Source organism: Eurytemora carolleeae, unplaced genomic scaffold (genome assembly GCF_000591075.1).
Source record: "Eurytemora carolleeae unplaced genomic scaffold, Eaff_2.0 scaffold575, whole genome shotgun sequence".
Classification (NCBI taxonomy): domain Eukaryota; kingdom Metazoa; phylum Arthropoda; class Copepoda; order Calanoida; family Temoridae; genus Eurytemora; species Eurytemora carolleeae.
Window position 1 is genome coordinate 60,633 of NW_019396602.1, and position 25,339 is coordinate 85,971.

Consider the following 25,339-nt stretch of genomic DNA (forward strand, 5'->3'; position numbering starts at 1 on the left):
CCCAAAAAGAAAAAAGTTTAAGGTATTTTAAAGCCATCACAAACTAAGCCAACTTATTTTCAAAAAATAAAGAACTAAAATATTTTGAGTAAATAAAATATTAATCTTCTTTTCCCTATTTATGTTTTATTCCAATCTTGATTTTTAATGAAATTTATAAGCAGACCTATTTTCAAAAAAAAAATATATCAATAAATCAAATATTAATTTGTATATTTTCACTATTTATATTTTATTCCAACCCTAATCTTAGATGGTCTTCAGGAAAAAGAAGAGAAATTCGTTAAAACCTGTGTTAAAATAAAATAAATATTAAATATTAAACCTTTATATTTGATTTTGTTTTTTTTATACAAGTCTTTCCAGATACTACAACTACAGTTAGACTTGTAAAATTTAGGAATAGAAAGACGACAGTAAAGCAATCCTGTCTATGGTTTTTATTTATCTTGAAGGTTAAATGGGCCTGCCATAGGACATTCCAGTAAAACATGAAAAAAGTGTGTAATTCATAAGGTTACAGACAAACTTAAAAACAGCTTTTCTTATATTATCAAACAATTGTATTTATTTCTAATCTAAAATGTATTTACATTGACAAAATACTACTTCCGAACATTTCATTTGTTGATATATCATCAATCATCTCTTCTATCTTCTCATCAGAATCATCTTCCATCTTCTTCATTACATCATGCATACTCTCCTGTAATAATCACAGATATTCAGGGTGCATTGCGCCACTTTAAAGCTAAAAACTGAAAACTCCCCCCCTCCTTTTCTTTAAATGTCTATATTTATAAAGTAGTAATATTTGTTTGCTTATCTGTATTGATGTCCTATCATAGAATAGTAGAATCATGAGATTTTTCTTAACATTTAAATCTCTAAGTTGAGTTAGTGAATCCCAGATATATGAATACATAGCGAAAATGTTTTCATAATATCGTATTCTCAACATATTTAGGATCAAATGCCGCTGAAAAACGAGTTTACCATATCAATTGCTGTCCTGCATATTTCAGGGCTATTAATTTACCTCAAATTAAAAAAATTATTGTTAAGAATTATAAAAATTAAACTTTTGACTCTACAATGATATTTGGATATATTATAATAAATCCTATTCAACCCTTTGAAGCTGCGAACATCTCAGCAGATTTCTTTTTGTGCAGACCAATGATGAAGCATTACATCTGTCATAAGTTTTTAAATAAATTTCAAGACGACATTTCATAAGATCTTGCTATGTATACTTATATGTGAGATGGGCTGTAGGAAAATATTCCAGGAAACCAAAACTAATCGTGTAATTTGACAGTAAGCATGCAGTAAACCAACAAAAATACGAATTGAATTCAAGTTAAAAAAGACTGCAGACGTAATTTTCCATGCATGCCCCGTAATAAAGTAGCATGCTATCCGACTTCTTATCTCGAAAATTCAATTATTTTTAATTGTGGTTTCAATGTTAGTGAGAAAGAAATTTTCGCATTTTGTTCATCAGATTGAGGTTCAACGGTTTTCATTAAGAATCGGACATGCCACTCTGTTTGAAATACAGGGACCATTTGAAATTACGCTTACAGTTCCTTTCAGACCTTTGAGTAAGTTGTATGATATCCTGATGATTCAGATTCCACCACTTCCATCCTTAATAAAATAAATTTTACATATTATCTTGTTCTTTGATTGATATTTCGCTGGATTTTCAAACATTCCTGCAAAATATGAAAATGTCGTCTTCATTACCAAAAATCCTAATTTCAGGAAGTTGTTTTCAACAGTAGAACTTAATTTTCAAAAACTAAAATATATTAGAAATATAAACTTTATGGGATTTTTTATAGAAACTATCGCTTTCTTTAGATGATAACATAAAATGTTTAACCTATTTGTTTTTTTGAGCTCTTGAGCAGATATTCGTCTTTTACTTGGAGAATCTGATATTGATTTCTAAACAAACAAATATTTTCTAAGATGATACAGTTGTTAGTAGAAAACTTTTAATTGATTACCATCTTTCTTCAAACTTCTAATTATTTTGTGCTATGAAATTGTTTTACAGGGTTAGCCACAAAGGATGAGACTGTTCAGACAACCTGATTTTTGTAATTATAAAGATCCAAAGGTTAAATTACACTCCTGTATGCCGAGTCCATTAGGGCCTGATCCAGTTAGGGTTTATTAATGTGTTTGTTGTCTGTTCTGAACCAATAGAAATAGTATGGCGGTAAAATCTATCTTTCAATCTATTTCATTATCCAATTAGAGTTAGTTATGAATCCTTCAATCGGCGCTATCAGTAAATGCAAATTTTTACTTCTATTGAAACTATGGTGATTAAGTCTTCTTTCTTGAATATAGTCGTTTAAGTTACAAGGAAATATAAACATCAGGACATCCATACAGTCGGCTCTGAAGTCTCATCCTTTGTGGGTAACTCTGTTTTACCATGAACGGCGTTTATATCAATGCAAGGAAGACGACTTTCTTTAATAGCTTTGATTAGCAATATCCTATATCCAATATCCATTATCCAAGGAAACAAATAAATATGTAAACAAAGAGAACCAGTTAATTAAAAGAGAAATGTTCTTGTAAGTTGTAACTTATTTCTTTTCAGATACAACTTTAGCAAAAGAAGACGACAATTATTCCACACTTTTTGGTAACCACTGTATTTTGGCTGTCAGAAAGTGTAATTTTAAAAATCTACTTTTTTGGAAGATCCCGTTTGCTTTCTTCTCGGACTCGGTAGGTTGGAGTTTCTTCCATTGGATTCATCCGTTCCAGTCTCTAGTAAACATTTTCATGGGTTTAAAAGAAATTGTTTACAAAATATCAAATAAAATAATAAAAATTAACAATATCAAAGATTCACAAAATTATGTTCTATTGATGGAATAGATGTAAGGAATAGAAAATATCGGGTTGTAGCAAAAACTTCTATCTGGAGTCCTTTGCTAATGTGAAATAAATAAATACGCAGCCTTTAATTACAACCAGAAGAGAATACAGCATTTAGACTTTATGTTAAATGTTTTTGTAGTAAGTAGATCTGGTAACTTTTAAAATTTGACATTATATCTTCTTATCAGTAACTCTAACAACACTGTTTCTAAATTTATAAATTCGAAATTACCAATATATGAACATTTTTGATGTAGATATTTATGATTGTAACATAAAAATATTCAACATAATTTCCAGTGTCAAGTGAAAAAATATACGGAAAATCTGCGAAATATCTTAAATTATTAAATCGATATTTTTAAAAAAATGTTAAGATTTTCTAACATTGAATAAACCTGAAAATTTCTTTGAAAGTCCAATAGTTGAAGACGACTTGATGAGATGGGCGGGAGGAGGATTTTTGTTAATGATGAACGCGGCACTCTTTCCTTCAGCAAGTGTACGCGCTCCTGCTAGTTGCCTAACAAGACGAGAAATAAATTGTAAAATGAGCTTTAAAGGGACTGCAAATGTTTAAGAGCCAAAAGACCGGGCGAGTGTATACTGTAACCTCGAGTGTACACTGTAACCTCGAGGCTCCCGGCCCATCCTTGAACTCCGTAGATTGAAAGGTATACTGGGTTACCCACAGAGGATGAGAATTCAGACGTTATATTGATGTCTGTTACCCTACATTTATGATTCTCTGGAACTGCAAACATGTTTCTGTAACCATTAAAAGTCCATAAAAAATCATCTTTAAGACCAAAGAGTTTTTTAACCTGGGAATCGTTACATTTAACAAGCTTATAGTCGTCTGTACAGTCTAATTCTCTATGGGTAACCCTGTACATATAACTTTGGAAAGCTCTAGATCATGCAACTACAATTTGAAAAAATAAATTCTTTATGAAATTCCAAAATCTTCAAAATCTGTTATCAAGAAAAAGATGAAAATGTGCAAATTTACTTTTACTGGGTGTATCTATGCAAAACATTTTTCTAAACTTTTTTTCATTAATTCATTCTTCCCTAATTTCATGAGCTTTCACAGTTAGATCATCCAGCTTGGCATGCGCTTTTAGTTGGGACTAAATAAACATGATAATACGAAAGGTAAGCACGGTGTTATGAAAGTTAAACACAATATTATGAACGTTAAACCCGATATTCTGATTGTTAAACATCATGATCATTAAAAACCATATGATGAAGGATGAACACGATGTTATGAACATTAACTATGAAATTGGGATCGTTAAACATGATATTGTAAATGGTAAAGGCACTAATATTATGATCGTTAAACACTGTTTGTTGAATATTAATCATGATACTATGAACGGTAAACAAAATATTATGATTGTTAAACATTAAATTATGATCGTTAAAAACGATATTATTAACATTTAAAATGTTCTTCTGATCGTTAAAGGCGATATTTTGATTGTTAAACATATGATTATATAATTGTTAAACATGATGTCATGATCGTTAAACATGATATTGATTGTTAAACACCATATGAACTTTAATCGATATATTATACTAGTTAAACAAGATATTATGATCGTTAAACATATGCTTATATAATTGTTAAACATGATATCATGATCGTTAAACATGATATTATGATTGTTTAACACCATATGAACTTTAATCGAGATATTATACTAGTTAAACAAGATATTATGATCGTTAAACATGATATATGAATGTTAAGCACGATATTATGAACTTGAATCACGATAATATGAACTTTAATCACGATCTTATGATTGTTAAACACGATATTATGAATATTTAACACAATATATGAACGTTTTCTAGAATCTTAATGTTTTGTTTGGACTTTGGACAAAAAATTTGTGAACAATTTATTTTCATAGAATGATACAACATATAATCTAACGTTATTTAAATGCTTCGTTTTATTTTTTTACTAATTTTGGTCATATTCTTGCTTGATTTTTATATCCAACCACGTTGTGTTATCCTTTTAAACATAGACATTTTACTGTCAATTTGTAAAGTCGAAGACCAAATTTAAAGAATTTAAACCGTTTCGCTGAACCGCCAAAATCCAGTTCCAATTTAGCGCTGGCTCAAATATCGAAACACTGAATACAAGTTCAAGTGGAACCAACCATGTATGAGCCACGTCTCAAGACTCGGCTCAAATTCTTTAAATTCGGAATTTTTAAAATTGAATTTAAATTTCGCTATAAAAAATACAATCTTAAAAATGTTCGGATGATAACCTGCGCTGATGTTTCCTGGTTTAGTTCCACTGAGTCCAGTCTTGTGTTTATTCTGTCAACCTCTACCCTCATTCCTCTTCAAATACAACAAAAAACATGTTAAAGGAACTGTAAGTGTAATTTGTAGGGATATTCCATTTATGAGTGGAATGTTCGATTTACAATGATACCCTTTCAACCGCCTTTAAACCTTTGGTTGATCAAGGATTTTTCTGATAATCTTATTTATTTAGTGGGAAATTAAGTATAAAAGAACTGCGCAAGTATACGTACTAGCAACCTCAAGTCTTCCAGCTCTCAATCTTTAGCTCTACAAATGAGGGATCTACCTCATCGTTGTCCAGTCAAAGGTTTAAAGGGTACCATTGTGAATTGGACATGTCTCTCAATAAACGGAAGGCCTTGACAAATTGGGCTATGAACATGCATTTCAACCCTATACCTATTCTTTAAGGCCTTTTTTGGGGGGGGGGGGGGGGGTATCGGACGCCCCTACCACATGCTATACATAGACTCAGACTCCCCAGCCTTTATAGGGTTAAATAGTCCCTGAAACACTCAGAACATTTAAAGGGACTGTAGACATAATGTCAAGTTTCAGGACTATTTAAAGGGACTGTAGACATAATGTTAAGTTTCAGGACTATCTACAGGGACTGTAGGCATAATGTTAAGTTTCAGGACTATTTAAAGGGACAGTAGGCATACTGTTAAGTTTCAGGACTATTTAAAGGGACAGTAGACATAATGTTAAGTTTCAGGGCTATTTAAAGGGACTGTAGACATAATGTTAAGTTTCAGGACTATTTAAGGGGACTGTAGACATAATGTTAAGTTTCAGGACTATTTAAAGGGACAGTAGACATAATGTTAAGTTTCAGGACTATTTAAAGGGACTGCATAGACATAATGTTAAGTTTCAGGACTATTTAAAGGGACAGTAGACATAATATCAAGTTTCAGGGCTATTTAAAGGGACTGTAGACATAATGTTAAGTTTCAGGACTATTTAAAGGGACAGTAGACATAATGTCAAACTTCAGGACTATTTAAAGGAACTATAGACATAATGTCAAGTTTCAGGGCTATTTAAAGGGACTGTAGACATAATGTTAAGTTTCAGGACTATTTAAAGGGACTGTAGACATAATGTTAAGGGACCTAGAGACATGTCCTATTCACAGCAATGCTCTTTAAACTTTGTGTCTGCAGTTCTCAAAGATATATTACAAGGAAAATTAAATCTTTTTGGCGAGCCAAGAGGACATTTGATATTTTTAAATCATAAAATTGAATACCTATTATGTTCGGAAAGATTAGTAAGCTGGCTGTTTAATTGTTTTACATCAACTTCAAGAATCCTTCAATAGTGAGGCTTGTGAAATACTTTAAATCATCCAAGTTTACGATTATCATGCAGTTCTTATTTAACCCATGTAAATACTTCAGAAAGGAAATAAGTCTTTGTCACAAACTCATATTTACTAATCCCTATATATTTGCAACCCAATGTTGTGGACCTTAGATATTTCAAACTATTAAGGATTAGAAAGTTTGAGTGTGTGACAAAAGGTTTCTAGGAGTCCTAGAATTAATCTTTGAGAGATCAATGATGACGGACTTACTTAACAATAGAAGCCTTTGTGAATATTAAAGTATTTGCTTACAAGCTGTTTAATATTTAGCATAGAAAATAGATACTTTCATAAACTTATGCATAGAATGTTCGAGATTCAGCTTTGTCTTGTTCAAACAACCATTAACGGTTTGAATAAAGGGCCTCTCGAAGTTACGCCCAAGAAATATATAGACCAGGAACCGCCATAGCTGATGCGTCAAATCTGTGTACTGCAGTGGGAGGAGATCAAAGCAAGGAATTCAGGGGCGCCGCAAAACATCAAAGGGCGTAAGGGGTGGAATAAAAATATATTGCTATTGTATTTTCCATATTGACCAGAATGCCAAAAATCATAAGTATTCGTTCTAACTTTATATATTAACTTGTTTTTTGTTGGACTGTAATATAACATCAAAGCTTTAGTCCTTTCCTTTCAACTTCTGTGGGGGCACTGGGTTTGTTTACATTCCTCCCACAGTGTACAGTACACAACAGTCTCTGTAACTTGTAAGTACCAACATTGAATGCATAAAACTTGTTCAGTTAAATAAAGTAAAATGAACTGATTTATTTAGATCAAAGAAATTCAAACGGTTCGATCTCACAGAATTAAAAAAAGGACATCAGTTTGATAAGATATAGGGGTTACAAAATTTCAATTTGTTGCTAGTTTTCTTTCTTTACCAAGAAAATTAGTTTTAATTAACAAGCACTTAATTAAAGGGAGTGTTCGCAAAAAATGAAAAATTTGTCGATGGTGATGCTACTAATCTTGTTTCTATCGGTTGCGTAAATAAGGAGAAACTTGTTAAAAAAGGCTCATACCTAAAAACGTAGCGACCACACAATTTCAGAAAGTTGCAACACACGACTAGGATCGTAAAAAAATCAATTTAATTAATTGGTTTTCAAGTTTAATTTAAAATTGTAAGGTTACCTTTATGTTTTTATGCTCAAACTAACTTCAGGTTTCTGGTTTAATTTCAAACTATACTTGGATTGCAAGGTTAGCTTTGAGTTATATTATAACCTTTTGTGCATTCAGGTTTAATTTCTACCTACCTTTGGGTTTTCAGGTTTAATTTCAACTTACCTTTCGGTTTTCAGGTATAATTTCAACCTACCTTTGGGTTTTCAGGTTTAATCTAAAGTTACCTTTGGGTTTTAAGGTTTAATTTCAACTAAAGTTACCTTTGGGTTTTAAGGTTTAATTTCAACTTACCTTTGGGTTTTCAGGTATAATTTCAACCTACCTTTGGGTTTTCAGGTTTAATCTAAAGTTACCTTTGGGTTTTAAGGTTTAATTTCAACCTACCTTTGGGGTTTCAGGTTTAATTTAAAGTTACCTTTGGGTTTTATGGTATAATGTCAACCTACCTTTGGGTTTTCACTCAGGTATGATTTCAACCTACCTTTGGGTTTTCACTCAGGTATGATTTCAATCTACCTTTCGGTTTTCACTCAGGTATGATTTCAACCTACCTTTGGGTTTTCAGGTTTAATTTAAAGCTACCGTTGGGTTTTCAGGTTTAATTTCAACCTACCTTAGGGTTTTCAGGTTTAATTTCAACCTACCTTTGGTTTTTCCGGTTTAATTTCAACCTACCGTTGGGTTTTCACTCAGGTATAATTTCAACCTACCTTTGGGGTTTCAGGTTTAATTTTAACCTACCTTTGTTCTAGGTTTAATTTAAAGCTACCTTTGGGTTTTCAGGTTTAATTTCAACCTACCTTTGGGATTTCAGGTTTAATTTCAACCTACCTTTGGGTTTTTAGGTAAACTTTCAACCTACCTTTGGGTTTTTAGGTTTATTTTCAACCTATCATTGTGTTTTCAGGTTCAATTTCAACCTACCTTTGGGTTTTTAGGTTTAATTTCAACCTATCATTGTGTTTTCTGGTTTAATTTAAAGCTACCTTTGGGTTTCCTCCAAAGTTTCAGTTTTTCTGGACAACTGATTCAAGTTTCCTTCAATGCTCCTTTTAAAGTAATTTTTCTAGTTTTTTATTGTTTTATATTCAATGCATGCAGTTAGTTATTTAGAATGAAAAAATATACTTTGAAATAAAAAAGGATAATCTAGACTAACCTTAAACATTTAATTATTTCATCCATTTTCTCCGAATCATCAATTTCGGGGATTTCTTCCTGGATCAAATCAGATTTATTACAATCAAATACAATTTGCTATCAAGATTTTAAAAATTGAAATCTGGGTCTCAACAGAGATTTAGTTTAGTTGGTAATAAGTATGTATTCAGGCAGTAGCCTGGGGACCAGGGCAGTTGGTTTTAACTCCTAATTAACTGTTATGATCAGAAAGACCCAAATAATTTACAATTAACCAGACGACTTTACAGTCTAATTTTACAAATATCAATGATGAAACAATGATCTCTGAATAGCCATAATCTTTCCATTTCCCAAATGTACATTTAATATTTATAAATATAACAATAAATATATGACAAATTAACCTTGATTTCTCCTTCCTTGGCAACAATATCATCTGCTAGTTTACACATTGATCCATAGTTCTCTGTAGCCCATAGGATATAGCTTTGACCAGATACCTGATAATACAACCAAGAAAACTATGGAATAAGAAGACGATATTGAAGTAGTTTAATAAGTGAAATTATCATATTTAATTTCAATGTTTCATGTACAAATATAACTAGATTATCCGCTGGTTTTGGTCAAATGAATTTCAGGATGTTTAGTGTGGATAAAAATGGATAAAATTCTTATCAATTAGAATTTTCGCTTTCACATTTTTGGTGCCTGCTTTTTCTTGGAGTATTTTTTGTTATTTTTTGTACACTTAAATTTTTTATTTTACAGCAAAGGTTTTTTTTCTTTTTCCGACCAAAAAAGACGAATTTTCTTCTTTATTGATTTGGAAAAATTTAGCAGATCCTTCTAAAATAAAAAGTGATCAAATTAGAATTTCATACAGCAAAAAAAGAGTGCTAAAACAAAAATGTCAAAAAAGATTTCACAAAAAAAGAATGATAGACTTACCAAAAGTGTAGACTCGGTGACTTGAAGATTAACTTTAAGATGAATATAATCGTTTGAGGGTCGCCAAGTTAAAACAAATTTAGCCGATTCTGTATTCCCTAAACCAAACAATCGTTTATCGTTGGTTTGTTTGCGTTAACAAACGATATTTCGAAACGAACGATCCTTTTTTCAAAACGAACAAAAACGTTAACGATCGTTATTATTTTTGTCAGACGCACACCGAGAAAAAGCAACTTTAAAATCGTTTGTTAGCGTTTTTACTAGACTAACTATACTGCGCTGAGTATACGTTCAGTCAAAAACAAATAAAATAATAATAGAACGATAGTTCAGATACCGAATATATTAAAGCTTTACTCAACGACTGAAAAATTTGCATTGCTATAGTGCATAATGTAATCATTGTGCTATAATTTCAAGTTCGCTGTGTTATGGAATATTTAATAATTAAAATAATTATAAAATTTAAATTAACTCTCTTTGACTTCTGCTTTTACAAAAAGATTGTTATTTTGTATTCTTTGCTAAAGCTTGGGACAAAGTTTACCCTAAAAAAGTCTTGAATCTTTTTGTTAATGAGAATAATTCTGTCTAAAAACCATTATGAAAAGGTTACAAATAGTTATTCACCCATTTCTTGATAAATGAAATAATATATTTCTAAGTTTACCTCTCTCCGATCGTATTTTTCTTGATTTTGCCTTGGAACTACTTTTTGAAGCATTAACATTAATGGCCCCGGGAAACTTTTGTTTTATTGCTTTCTTCCAAACTGCTCCATTGTGCTTTAGTTTTATTACCAGGGTTCCACTCTTAGCTTTAACCTTCAATAAAATTATGCATATTTGATTTTTTCACATTTTAGGTTCATTTGTTCAAAATATTTTCTTAAAATGCAAATTTAAAACGCAATCAATCAATCGTAACTGATTTTCAATTACAATAAAAACCAATCTGTTGGAAACTGAAAACTGTAGACGAGGAAGACGACAATCAAAATCAAGTTATGTTTTCAAATTATTCACGTGCAGTGTACACAGAACCATGAAATGTGTAATTTCATGTCCTGACAGATATTCTTCACATTTTGTAAAATTAAAAATTTTAAATGGGTCTGTGTACATTGCACAACTGCTACTCTGTTTCATGTTCATCACAACTTAAGTCTGACAGTCGTCTTCCTATTTTACAATTGTATGATTTCCTTTTTAAATTTAATTTTTCTGAAAATATCTTTTTTAATTCCCGAACAGTCCCTTTAAATCAGTTTTGACCTGTCCTGGCAAATATTCTTCACATTTCTGTAATATCTCGGCACTTTCTGGATCCTCACTCCCCTGCTGTAGAGCCTTCTGTTGGAAATACTCAATAATCTGAACAACATATTATTGTCAATACAAACTAGTAAGCTAGTCAGAAATCACAGACATAAAGGACATTTTTCTTCTTTACAATAGCTCTCCAATACGAGGAGTTATGATTAAATCATTTGGAATTCCATCTTTCTTGAAATATACCTTAGTTTAACGTGATGTTGAAATATACCCTAGTTTAACGTGATGTTGAAATATACCTTAGTTTAACGTGATGTTGAAATATACCTTAGTTTAACGTGATGTTGAACTCAAAAAACTTTCATTAAAAAGGGACATTGTCCCGTTTTGTCTTAAAAGATTGTATGTTAAAATCCGAGCAAAAATATTAAGTTTTTTTATTTACGGAGCGCTGAACAACTGTGTGACTGTCTAATCTTGCAGAAATATTATTGTTGAACTTACCTAAAATCTTTTTTTTAAAAAACAAGACTTTAACGTCGTATCCCGTTCAGAAAGGCTTGCACTAGAACGCAAACTTATTCATATTTACAATTTCATGAACAGAGATTGGGTTCAAACTTTAACAATAACTGTTTCAAAAAATGAAAAATATAAAACACTAAAACAATAGATAGCATCAAGTGTAACGCTGTATACTGCCATACAAATAATAATATATTGACTGATCAGATATCAGCTCACAAATAATAATATATTGGTTCTTGCCATGCTTTCATGCTGCAATGCAGGGGTGTGATAGACAGGATTTATTGGACTAATCAATTTCTAATCAGAGAAAAAAAAAATATTGAGAATTTTTTCCAACTTCTTAGAAATTTTGTTTACAAGGTTCAAACTAACTTTTCAAAGATTTAATAAAAATATATAAAATATTTAATGAAATATTTAATGTCCCTGGTTATAGAAGAAAAGTATGTAAGTGAAAAGTAAGCAAAGATAATTATTTAATCCCAAGGTTGTGGTTGCAAATACAGGGTGGTTCACCAAACATTCTAATCAAATCAAGGTTGTGGTTGCAAATACAGGGTGGGCCACCAAACATTCTATTGAAATCAAGGTTGAGGTTGCAAATACAGGGTGTCTCACCAAACATTCATCATTAAATCAATTTTGTGTGCATGGTCGAAGATACAGGGTGTCTCACCAAACATACTGATTAAAACAAAGTTGTGAGGTTTCAATTACAGGGTGTCTCACCAAACATACTTATCAACACGATCTTAAGTATAATATTATTTATGCCTTGTAAAAGTTAAAAAGCAAATTTTCCCAATGAACATCAATTCAAGCATAATTTAAAATGAGCCTCCAATTATAGAATGGCATGTCTAATTTGCAACAGTACCCTTAAAAGCTTTCTCTCATCCAGAATGGAAAAGCCATCCATGTTTCCCCATTTTAAATCTCATAATTTTTAATTGTGTTTAATTCTGATAATTTCTCTACTGTTTATGAAGCAAGAAATGCGCATGTTACTGTAAGAGAGAAACAACAAATGGAAATAACAGTTTTCAAAAACAAAATTATTAATATTGAATTCCTTTTTGAGTAGACAAAGCCTTTAATGATATAATTGTGAATCAGACATGCCATGAAGGGTCACTACATTTTCCAATACAGTCCCTTTAAGAGGGAGATTACCTATACAGTCCCTTTGACAGAGAGATTACTTATACAGTCCCTTTAACAGAAAGATTATCTCTACATTCCCTTTAACAGAGAGATTACCTCTACAGTCTCTTTAACATAGAGATAACCTCTACAGTCTCTTTAACAGAGAGATTACCTCTACAGTCCCTTTAACAGAGAGATTACCTCTACAGTACCTTTAACAGAGAGATTACCTATAGAGTCCCTGTACCAGAGAGATTACCTCTACAGTCCCTTTAAGAGAGAGATTACCTCTTCAGTCCCTTTAACAGAGAGATTACCTCTACACTCCCTTTAACAGAGAGATTACCTCTACAAAAGCTCCGTTTATCTCTTCCAGTTTACCAGATGCAGAAGCAGAGGAAGCGTAGGCTATCACCTTTTTTCTTAAATGGATTGTTAACGACAATGAGTATTGATTGCTTCTTAAAGGGACGGTAAGCGTTGATATCTAATTCAATCTTGACCAGACAAAGCTATATGGGGTACCGTTGTGAATCGGGTATTGTCATCTTTGCATTAAATTAAAATTACGCTTACAGTTCCTTTAATTACAAATATTTGTCGATGAAAAGATTTCAATACTTATGACAGTTTTTGGGTCAAAGGAAAAATCGTTTTTCATTTAATTTAATTTTTATTTAAGGGTACAGACGACGTTTTTCGAAGCGACCCTCCATTTAGAGAAAAAAAAAGCAAATTCGATTTACAGTTGTACCCTGATAACCTATGTCTTATCAAATATTAATAAGATATACGTCTTTATAAATTTGAAAATGAATTATTCTTTTCAAGAATTCGTTGTCATTGATAGTGGAGAGAAGAAAATTCAATAATTTTCTAAAAATAACTATCTTATTGTTACTCAAAGAGTGGTTTAAGGCGTACCATTGTGAATCAAACATGTCACTTTCTTTTTAAAATGGAGGATCACGTGAAATATTCAGGTCTACAGTCCTAATATATATCCAAGAAAAATATAATAAAGTTTGTGTAATATGATATGATATATATATAGACTAATATCTAACATATCATTATTTGTCATTATTTTACAACTTTTACAACTTTGCCGCAAATAGACAAGGTCGAAACTGGGGAACACAACTTTTCCTTTCAAAAAACCGGGACTAATTTTAATGAAGATTCGCATTTTTATTTCAGTTTGTAAAATTATTTTAAAAATGTGAGACCATTTTAACCCTATCTCTGCTGGGGCACTTGAAAACCAGGATATGCTGGGGGGGGGTCAATTTGACCCCCCCCTCTAAATCTACATCATTGGAAAGCTCTTGTGCTCTACTTTTAGAATCTGCAAACAAATTTGCAAATTTGCAAAAATTGAATTTTTTATCGCAAAATCCAGTTATATAGTAAAAATGTTTGCAAAAAAAAATTTGTCCAAAAAATGAAAAATTATACATTTTTCAAAAGCCCTTGACCATGCCCTTTCAAATATGCAAATATTTTTGCAAAATTTTAAATAACCTGATTTTTAATCAAGAAAAACTAAACATGTGCAAATTTCCTTTGACAGGTTGTTTGCAAAAAATTTGCCATTTTTTTCGCAAAACTTGTGCAATTCGTTTCCTTATGTCAAAGGCTTTCCAAAAAGCTAAATTTTATCAAAATCTGACAAGTGGAAGTGGGTCAAAACAAAGATTTAGTTTGTTACAGGAAAAAGCAGTCATTCAGGCAGTGTGCCTGAGGACTCAGGCAGTTAGTATTAAAGCCCGGTTTTAGGTCTAAAGGGAGGGCTGTGGATATGTAAGAAAAGTCAGAAAATTTCAACAGCCTCAAGCCAATACTTTTTGAGTTATGTAAAAAAAACTACAAATTGACCCCCCCCCAGCAGGAATAGGGTTAAATGTTTAAAATTCTCATCATTATCAAAAGTCCAAGGAATGAAAATTTTAATTATTCAACAATGAAAAGACATAAATATATGTCTAACTAATATGTTTTTAAATTTTCAGAACTTTTATGCTGTTCAAGCATTTATCTACAGACGGATCAATTCAATTCCTTTCCGATAAACCACAGTTCCGACCTATTATTTAATCTTAAACTCTTGATCTCGATATCTAATGTGGCCAGTTTAAATTTAAGGATAAATGCTTGATCCCTCAATCAAAGTTAACCGTACAGGGTATGACTACCATGGGATATCGAATATGAATTAAATAAATCCGTAGATCTGCATCAGATGCTTAATCCCGAGAGTCACTCTCAAAAGTTTTGACTTCAGAGCTGGGAACTTTTGAATGGTGGATATCGAGTTTAATGCTTGATCCACTCTTTTTCTTAATCTCCAGATTAAATAATGCTTTTTCTCCGATTGTTATTAATCTCCAGATTGATTAACCAATCGGGATTAAGGATATCTCATTCTAAAGTTTTAAGCTCAGGGCACAATTATACAAAAGAAATAATGCAAAACAGTTTTTTGAAACATTAAGATTTATGATTTACATTTGCACGAATTTCAAAAAAAAATCTGAATTTGGACAATCATGCAATACATGTTATTCATTTCATAATTTTTTTGAAACAAAATATGTAATGTTTGTTCTAGAAATCTTAAAACTAAGATAAAAAATAAAGCATTTCAGTTACTGCGCTTAAGTTGGGATTGTTTGAACCTAATTCCAAGTGTTCCTCCGTTAATAAAGTAGCTGCAACAGATTCACAATGATACCCTTGAAACCTTTGTCTAATAAAGAATGAATAAGATATATTTATTGTTCTAAATTTATATATATAAAACATATGCTACTCTATAAATAGAGTGAAAATTGAAATAACTTATACATTCCCTTAAAAAAGAACGTATAAGAAATATACAGTGAGAACCAGAAAACTGTGGAATAAAAAGACGACCTAGCAGCAATGCTAAAGTGTATTTGGTGTCGTTACAAGGTATATATGATTTACAAGCAACTTATTAAATTACTTTTTAAGTTAAATTGGTCTGTTTACACTGCACAATTGCTGTGGCTTATGTTCATTGGACTATTTCAAGTCATACCTTGAGTATAAAAGTAATCTTCTTATTCCAGAGTGTTCTGGCTCTCATTGTAAAAATAAACAACCCAATTATCTTACTTGTATGCTGCTTTAGCTTCAGCTACTGATGAAGATTTTGGTAAATTCAGAAGAGCAAACGCTTTTTCTAGAGGTTGCATGGCAGGGACTCCTGTATTAATCTATATTTTTTTCTAGAGGTTGCATGACAGGGACCCCTGTATTAATCTATATTATTTTCTAGAGGTTGCATGGCAGGGACCCCTGTATTAACCTATTTTATTTTCTCTCAAACCCAAAATTTGGGAAAATGTAAAGAAATCTTAATTTTCAAATTGTACTATCTATTAAATTGCTCTTCATCTACTGTGCCAAGTTTTGAGTGGTTTCCAGCGAAAAGGAAAAGTTATTTCGCGAAAAAATTTTTTCGCGACCATTTTCGCATTTCGTTCGCTCGCGAAAAATGCGTAAATTTTTGCTTTTTTCGCGAAATTTTGCTTCAATCTGTTTCGCAAAATAATAATGCGAAAATTTCGCGAATAATAATCCGAAAATTGGATTTTTGAGAATCAATTTTTTTAAATAAGTAAATAAAGACGACAATAAATGTAAAAAAATTAACTGTAAACTAACTAGATGTTTAGGAAAAAATCCAGGAAATCTACAGAAAATATTGTGATCAGTGAGACATTACAGATACCAATAACTGAATAAGATTACTTCTTTTCGATAATAATATTTCATTTTTATTTTCTCAACCTGTTCCTAAACAATTAGTTTACTGTAGAATTTTGACTACATCTTTCGTCGTCGTTATTGAATAATATTTAAAAACCCGATTTTTTAAATCATCCCTCAAAATCGCTATGTGGATTTTAAAGATTGAATTTGCGCTCTTGCTGAACAAATATGCACCGTAAAAACTCTCATAGGTCTCAAATGATTCTCGAAAAATTTCTCCAAAATGATACTTTTTTGGAATTATTCTTTTATATTGATAAACTCTTTTTTGGAAACATTAAAATTTGTTTCGAATACTAAACAACATGAAGCATATCAAAACTTTTTGTTTAAAATATTAAAAATGTTGTCAAAGTATATGACTTCTGTGGATATATCTAACATTATTTTTCATACTTTCGATAAAATGTTCGTAATTTAGAAGTGCTTCTACGGAGCCAGTGAACACAGAGAACAAAAAAGATAGGAAAGGTTAGATGGAAGAGAAAAGACAAAAGAAACAAAATCAATTCTTAAAAGGAAAAAAAAAATTTTCTTATTTCTTTCTTTTTACTTTTCATGACTGACTGAGAAAAGGACAAAAGAACATAACTCAATTATGTTTGAAAATCCAGCTTTCTACAAGTCATTGGCAAATCAACGCTTCATGCGATTATTAAAAATCATATTATTAACCAAACCAAATAGTTAAGCCTAAGGAAAAAAAGGAAGCAAGATCAGCCCGCGCAAAATAAGTGTTCACTATGGTTTACAGGGTTACCCATAGTCAAGTTTTTTAGACAATGGCACAACACAAAACGTTGGGATGTATGACTTTTAACTAATCTTGAGCAGAACAAAATAATAGAAAGACCTTGATAACAAACTGGAAATAGATTTATTGATATTTCGTTTTATGTGTATGCGTGAGCTTGTGCCCACAACCCTTATCCAAAAATAAATTATTAAAGTTAAAAAAGAAGTGCTTCTGTTATTTCCATATTACAAAATGTGAAAGTTTTTTTAATGTGTTAATCGTTTTGATTTTTATAAATCGTCCGACTCAGCAACAATTTTAAGAAAAATTCTGAAACTAAAAATTAAACCATTTTGACATTTAGAAAAAGAATAGTATGTAGTGAACGAACGTTCAAAGTTCTAACAATCTATCCCAAAGTGTAGGATAGAATATAAAAAAAAATCAACATCAATGTAAAAGTAATACTTACTATTCACTGGCTTTGCATTGGTTTGAGAAAGAAGAACATTTGCAGTTGCCACACTACCTAGGTTCTTGTTTTTCGTCGCCTAAAAGAGACTGTAAGAGTAATTTCAAGTGACCCTCCATGTAAAAATGACAATGCCTGATTCACAATGGTGCCATTGACAGCTTCGTCTAATTAAGTCTAAAAAAAATCAATTTGTTTTCAATTGTGGTTTCTACAAAGCTGACTTGTGCATTTCTACTGCTAGAAAGCCATATAGAAATTGTTAAAATCAAACACTTTTAAACCTAGAAATTTTAACGCCAGTATCTTCCCCGTTTTTCATCAGGTAAATGTTTTAAGGGTATCGTTGTGAATTAATCATTGCTACCTTTGCATGAAGGGTCACTTGAAATTACGCTAACAGTCCCTTTAATTTATTGATCGCAGGTTAAAATCAAAAATACACAATCAATTGATTACTTGCCACTGGTTCTAACTTTCTTGGATTTTTTTCTTTGCAACCTGATTTTCATAACTTTGATATTTCAATCTATGAATGGTGAAAGTTTTATATAGGGCTAACAGAATCAGAGCTGAAAACTTTAGAATGAGATATCCTTAATCCCGATTACTTAATCTGAGTATCCAATGGATCAATGGACAAACTTCTTAAACCGTTCTTTCTTGGAAATAGTAGAGAAAAATCAAAAACCGGTTTTCTAAATTAGAGAGTTCCTCCCATTTCTGTATATAATCTTAAATGGCGCGGAAAATTTCAAATTTATCAGCTTCATATACGCGACTCTGATTGGTTGAATTTATACACTTTTCAGGATTACAAGATTAGGTTAGTCTCGATATTAAGAAAAAGAGAGGATCAAGCATTAATCTCGATATCCACCATTCTAAAGTTTTCCGCTGAGATTGCAAAAATGCAAAGATTAGAAAATTAAAGTGTGATGCAGATTTCCAGTTCCTTTATTTTAATTTTAAAGTCCAAACTAAAAAATGAAAAATGCATATTTTCGTTGATGTTTTGAGGATTTACCATTTCTACAGCTTTCTTCCATTTCTCCACCTGTTCTGTGTTCATTATTATGATATTGTGTCATAACCCTACAGATAGGATTTACAGGGATACCCACAATGGATGATCGAGACTTCAGAGACGACTGTACGGAATTTTTTAGTCCTTTTTTTATTCGATGTTCACTGTGGTAAAAACTTACTTCTTTTTGCCAAGTTTTAAGTAATCAATTAAAACACACAATTGTTTTGGGTCGTCATTGAAGTCTCATGCATTGTGGTTAACCCTGTATATATTGGAATGTGTAATTTGTGCGCAAGAAGTTTTGATTTGCAGGGGAAACACTACGATGTAACTGATCTAACTTTTTCTAATTTATAGAATTTCCAATGTATTCGTTTGTTTCTTTTAATCTATTTTGCGTCATCAAATATTTACAAAGGTAACTTAAAAACCTTGGTCTTTATAAGGAATCATAAAAATATATACGAACCTTGAAATAAACAAGAATTATTTGTACTCATTCCTTACTGGTATAAAGTTTAGACGTTTAGACTGTTTGGGAAACTCAGTTTTGAAAATATATTTCGATATATCACATAACAATTATCAAGGTGGCATAAGCAGAATTATCATGCTGTTACTTAAGGACTTAAGGAAGACCTAATTTGTGGCACTTATAAGGATATTTACAATGATGAGTATATATACTACTTATATTGAGGATATTTACAATGATGAGTATATATTTACTACTTATATTGAGTATATCTACAATGATGAGTATATATATACTACTTATATTGAGGATATTTACAATGATGAGTATATATACTACTTATATTGAGTATATCTACAATGATGAGTATATATACTACTTGTATTGAGGATATTTACAATGATAATATAAATAAACTACTTATATTGAGGATATTTACAATGATGAGTATATATACTACTTATATTGAGGATATTTACAATGATAATTTAAATATACTACTTAAATTGAGGATATTTACAATGATGAGTATATATACTGCTTATATTGAGGATATTTACAATGATGAGTATATATTTACTACTTATATTGAGTATATCTACAATGATGAGTATATATATACTACTTATATTGAGGATATTTACAATGATGAGTATATATACTACTTATATTGAGGATGATGAGTATATATACTACTTATATTGAGTATATCTACAATGATGAGTATATATACTACTTATATTGAGGATATTTACAATGATAATATAAATATACTACTTATATTGAGGATATTTACAATGATGAGTATATATACTACTTATAAAGAGGAATATTTACAATGAAGAGTATATATACTACTACACTAGTTATATTAAGGATGTTTATTCAGAATACACTATAAGATGGCGCTAATCATGTTGAACTTAAAACAAGTGTATTGGGTACCGGCATTGTGAATCGTCGAATCACTTGCAATACCTTAAACAGTTCCTTTGATTGAAAATCGTTGAAATATTGTTTTGTCTGTGTCTTGTGTAGTTTATATATTTGTAAACAATGTTATGGTATGACTCAGGCTCAAACTAGAACTGTAATTTTTTTCACTAACTTAGCACGAGAATTAAGCTTAGGGGAATATATAGTTTTTGATACAGTGAGGACCAGAAAAAAATGGAAATCTCCCCGTCTTTGCTTGTTGTTTTAAAAATTTAATTTTGCTACAAATGAGAAATTTGCAACTGAATTTTTTTTTAAAAAGAGTCATGAACGTGTTTGTTTCAAAATTTGAATTAGCAAAAAAGCAGAATAAAGGAACAATTTATTCCCTTTTTTGGATCTCAATTTGTTTAATTCAGGGTTACCCACACTTTACCGCAGACCTAAAACTTTAAAATCCCGACGATCTTGTTTCAAATGTTGATCTTAAACTTTCCCTCAGGAATCTTTCATTGAAGGAAAATTATTTCAATATTTAGGGAAGAAAGAAGACTAGAAATTTCTGTGCAGTCGTCCCTGAAGTCTCATCATTTATGGAAAACCTTGTATACTGTAGACAACAGTGTAATAAGTTTGTGTATGGAAGGCTCCTTCAACCTTCATTTATATTTGCATAATTTTTCCTTAACTATGAAAATATGGGGAAGGGGGTCCTATTAAAAATGTCTTTACCAGAAAAGTCTATTAAGTCGAATCCAATATTTCAAACTTTAATGTTCAGACAAACAAACTAAATGATTTCTTAAATCCAGGTCGTCCTCTAATAAATACAGTAATTCCCATATTTGTTACATGTCCAGAAGTATTACCTTGTACATTGTCTGTAAATCTAAATGCGCTTATCATAAACTACGCTATGTGATTAGCCTAGTTACCTCTGTAAACCTGTATTGTGATTAACTTATAGTTATAACTATGTCAGTGGCTAGCTTAACTACGTTTATATTCATCCGCGCTACTCTTGTAAATATGTCCATTAAACTTAAACTACGCTGTATATATGCATATTGACGTAAAACTTGTAATTACGTCGATTAACGTTAACTTGTAACATATATATATATAAATACACATTAGTTAGTATAGATTTTGCTTTGATTACGGTGATAGAAGCAATTTGGTCCTCGTTGAAACAAACAAACTGAGCTTGTGTCCGTGTTGACATTAAGAGCTGATAAGATCGTGCCCATCGGTTTGGCATTAATCACTTCAGAGCTTGTGTCCGTTTTGACATTGATAGCTGAGCTTGTGTCCGTGTTGACATTAAGAGCTGATAAGATCGTGCCCATCGGTTTGGCATTAATCACTTCAGAGCTTGTGTCCGTTTCGACATTGATATCTGAGCTTGTGTCTTTTTTTACATTGATAGCTGATAAAATCGTGTCCATTGGTTTGGCATTGGTCGCATGAAATCTTGTGTCAGTTTTTACATTGATAGCTGAGCTTGTGTCCCTCTTGACATTGATAGCTGAGCTTATGTCCCTCTTGACATTGATAGCTGTGTTTATGTCCCTCTTGACATTGATAGCTGAGCTTGTGTCCCTGTTGACATTGATAGCTGAGCTTATGTCCCTGTTGACATTGATAGCTCTGCTTGTGTCCCTGTTAACATTGATGGCTGAGCTTGTGTCCCTGTTAACATTGATAGCTTTGCTTATGTTCCTGTTGACATTAATAGCTGAGCTTGTGTCCCTGTTGACATTGATAGCTGAGCTTGTGTCCCTGTTAACATTGATAGCTGTGCTTATGTCCCTGTTGACATTAATAGCTGAGCTTGTGTCCCTGTTGACATTGATAGCTGAGCTTGTGTCCCTGTTAACATTGATAGCTGAGCTTGCGTCCCTGTTGACATTGATAGCTAACAAGTCGCACCTGGATTGATACAGTTCTGAAACCATTTTTAAGAGTACGGCATTTACTACAGTCCGTGTCGTGAATATATTTTCATAAATCAACATTTTTTAAAGGTTATTTGTATTTGTACTGCAATTACACCAAACACATGTATACAGTAGTTCTAACAAGAAACCAATAAATTGATTTTCGTCTTCCTTTGTTCCTGTAAAACTGATACATTAATTTGAACTAAGTACTAATAATGTTATCATTTTTACAAAAAATCAATTATTTCTTCTAGCACGGAACTTTATGAATTGGAGAGAAGTTGCTGAACTACCAACCGTCGTTTCAACTATCTCTCAAGTGCCTACTGGCTCAAATCTGGAATCACCGGTTCAAAATTCACTTAAAAGATAAGCGGTTGAACTGTCCCAGTAACGTAGTTCAAATCCTTCTCACAAATCTTTTTTCGCAATAAATCTTAGGTACTTACCCTATATTTTTTTTTCTGGAAAACACTTGTTCTGTAGATTCTTTCCGATAACTTCTTTCGGGGTGGGAAATTATTTTTTTGAAGAAAATATACACCCCTGTACAACTGAGAGGTATTTTCCTTTTAGAATTTCTTCCAGAAAAATTCAAGTATTAGTCCCGTTTTTTCTTCTAGAAAAATTCCAGTATTAGTCCTTGTTTTTTCTTCTAGAAAAAAATATAGTATTAGTCCTGTTTTTTTCAGCAAAATTCCAGTATTAGCCTTGTTTTTTTTTGAGAAAAATTTGAGTACTAGCCCTGTTTTTTCAAAAAAATTCCAGTATTAGTCCTGTTTTTTCTTCCAGAAAAGTTCAAATGTGTACGCTTTAATATCTTCTAGAAAATGTTACTTCTTCACCTTATAATTTTATTTATAAAAAATCCAGCATTCAAATTGTTTTCGACCCTGTAGTTTTGAATTTAATTATTCACCGCATTATTTTTTCTGGGAAAATTATATTTTTCACCCTGTATTTTCTTATGAAAATTTCAATTATTTAAAGAAATTTACACCCTGTAGTTGCTACTAGAAAAGTCTATTTACAACTAACCGGTGAACTCTGATTATAATTAGCTGGAAATTGTATAGTCTAAAAAAACTAATACAGAATAGATAAAAGGGACTGTACACAGTACACTGATTGTGGTTTCTTTGTGACAGCTATTTGCAATTGCAAATTTTATGCAAACATAGACAATTTATTTAATTCAACCATTTTTAAGATTCGACAAAGATAAAATAAAATTTGCAAGGGCACCGTCATATCCATTTTCAAAAAAGAAGGGTAAATTAAAATTTCCTCAGCAGTCTCTTTCAGGGAACCGCAGGTTAACTTTAGCAAAAAGCGGAAAAACTTTATGATAAAGTTTCAAAAGAAGCTTTCACTACTTTGTCAAACTATGTGTCGTGTAGTTCAATCATGTTTATTTTTGGATCAGGAAGAAAGAATGGAGGGTAGAAACATAACAGGGTAAAGTGAGTTGTCTTTTTTCTTATATATACTTAGTTAAAGGGGTGCGTTTTAAGCGAAAAAGGATAAGAAGACATCTACGTTAGTAAAAAGACAGTTGAATTATATATAATTGAATTGAATTTAAATAGAAGAAACCGAATGCATCCCCCCTGGTAGGAGAGATATAGGTAACATAGAATTGAGAGGTATGAGGAACAGGGGAAGGAGATGGATACGGAACAGGGGAAGGAGATGTATAAGGAACCGGGGAAGGAGAGGTATAAGGAACAGGAGAAGGAGAGGTATAAGGAACAGGGGAAGGCGAGGTATAAGGAACAGGGGAAGGCGAGGTATGAGGAACAGGGGAAGGAGAGGGATAAGGAACAGGGGAAGGAGAGGTATAAGGAACAAGGGAAGGAAAGGGATAAGGAACAGGGGAAGGAGAGGGATAAGGAACAGGGGAAGGAGAGGGATAAGGAACAGGGGAAGGAGAGGTATAAGGAACAAGGGAAGGAAAGGGATAAGGAACAGGGGAAGGAGAGGGATAAGGAACAGGGGAAGGAGATGGATAAGGAACAGGGGAAGGAGAGGGATAAGGAACAAGGGAAGGAGAGGGATAAGGAACAGGGGAAGGAGAGGGATAAGTAACAGGGGGAAAAGAGGGATAAAGAACAAGGGAAGGAGAGGGATAATTAACAAGGGAAGGAGAGGGATAAGGAACAGGGGAAGGTAGGAAAATTCCTTGAATTAACAAAAGGGAAAAAAACTTTAACTTTATATTTTATCTGTTCAGTCCTACACCGAAACTGACTCAAAGAAAGCTGTGATAAAGGTTTATAAATGAAAACATCATCTACTTGATATTATTCCCCGCACTTATTTATTATTATCCAACCTTTGTTTGTTGCTCCTTATAGTATACTAAAGTGCACCCTTCATAAACCTCGCCATTTCAGACTCTATGCTTAAAGGGACTGTGAGCGTAATTTTAAGTGACCCTCTAACAAAAATGGCAATGCCCGATTCACAAGGGTATTTTGTAAAGCTGTGTCTGAACCCGTATGAAAAAGATTTTGCAATGTTTAAATTATAATTTTAAAAACGGATTATTTTCAATTGTGGTTTCTCTACATTTCTACTGCAGAAAAATATATTGGAACTATCAAAATCAAACACTAGAAAAAAAAACTAGAATAACGATAATATCTTCCACATTATTAATCAGATAGAGGATTCGAGGTTACTGTTGGAAATCGGCCGCATTGTCATCTTTTCATGGATGATCACTTGAAATTACGTTAGCAGTCCCTTTAATAAGGTTTGTGAGAAAACTGAAGCGGCGGAACTCTACTCTTGTTAATGTCGGGATCAAGCATTGATCTATATCTTATGCAGATCATACAGGATCATTTAATCCCTTTTATATATCCCGCAATTGTCATATACCGTTAATACGAATTAGGATCACATTGGATGTTGAGATCAAGTGTTCAGAGCTGAAATTTTAAAAATAAACCCTAACATTGACCCTTCCGTCTGGCAGCTCGGGTCAACAATTAGAACCAATGATTCTAATTGGTTTTGAATGGACCAATGAGAGAGCTGGATATTTGCTAAATGCAATCAGCAAATCAGCTGATAGAAATTAATTGGCTCAGTGTAAATTTTAAAAACCTAAACGTCACATATTTAT

At 31.9% G+C, this 25,339-nt stretch overlaps 1 protein-coding gene across 6 annotated transcripts; it reads right to left on the minus strand.

Annotated features, from left to right (window-relative positions):
- Positions 1-423: 423 nt before the first annotated feature.
- On the minus strand, positions 424-24,026 carry LOC111706160 (uncharacterized). 6 transcript variants are annotated; one of them, XM_023478949.1, is made up of 19 exons: positions 22,656-24,026; positions 18,850-18,917; positions 17,823-17,901; positions 15,955-16,045; positions 13,160-13,235; positions 11,137-11,235; positions 10,533-10,686; positions 9,860-9,957; positions 9,313-9,408; positions 8,925-8,983; positions 8,752-8,814; positions 6,515-6,577; positions 5,217-5,292; positions 3,988-4,046; positions 3,312-3,436; positions 2,720-2,799; positions 1,892-1,956; positions 1,602-1,653; positions 424-706 (listed from the first exon to the last, which is right to left on the minus strand). In XM_023478949.1, the coding sequence occupies exons 2-19, from the start codon at positions 18,892-18,894 to the stop codon at positions 590-592; spliced, it is 1,497 nt and encodes a 498-aa protein (XP_023334717.1). In that variant the 5' UTR covers positions 18,895-18,917; positions 22,656-24,026; the 3' UTR covers positions 424-589. The 6 variants fall into 6 exon arrangements, with proteins under 6 accessions (XP_023334717.1, XP_023334716.1, XP_023334719.1 ...); XM_023478952.1 differs by lacking the exon at positions 22,656-24,026 and adding an exon at positions 2,324-2,325 and having other exon boundaries at positions 594-706; positions 18,850-19,596; XM_023478948.1 differs by lacking the exon at positions 22,656-24,026 and having other exon boundaries at positions 18,850-19,596.
- Positions 24,027-25,339: the final 1,313 nt, after the last annotated feature.

Bases quoted from the DNA above. Each gene is read 5' to 3' on its own strand.
- LOC111706160 (XM_023478949.1), bottom strand. From the start codon at position 18,894: ATGAACACAGAACAGGTGGAGAAATGGAAGAAAGCTGTAGAAATG. The intron at 8,815-8,924 runs GTTAGTCTAGAT...TTACTTTAAAAG, and splicing joins GAAATAATTAAATGTTTAAG to GAGCATTGAAGGAAACTTGA. The intron at 2,800-3,311 runs GTTTATTCAATG...AATGTTTACTAG, and splicing joins ACTTTCAAAGAAATTTTCAG to AGACTGGAACGGATGAATCC.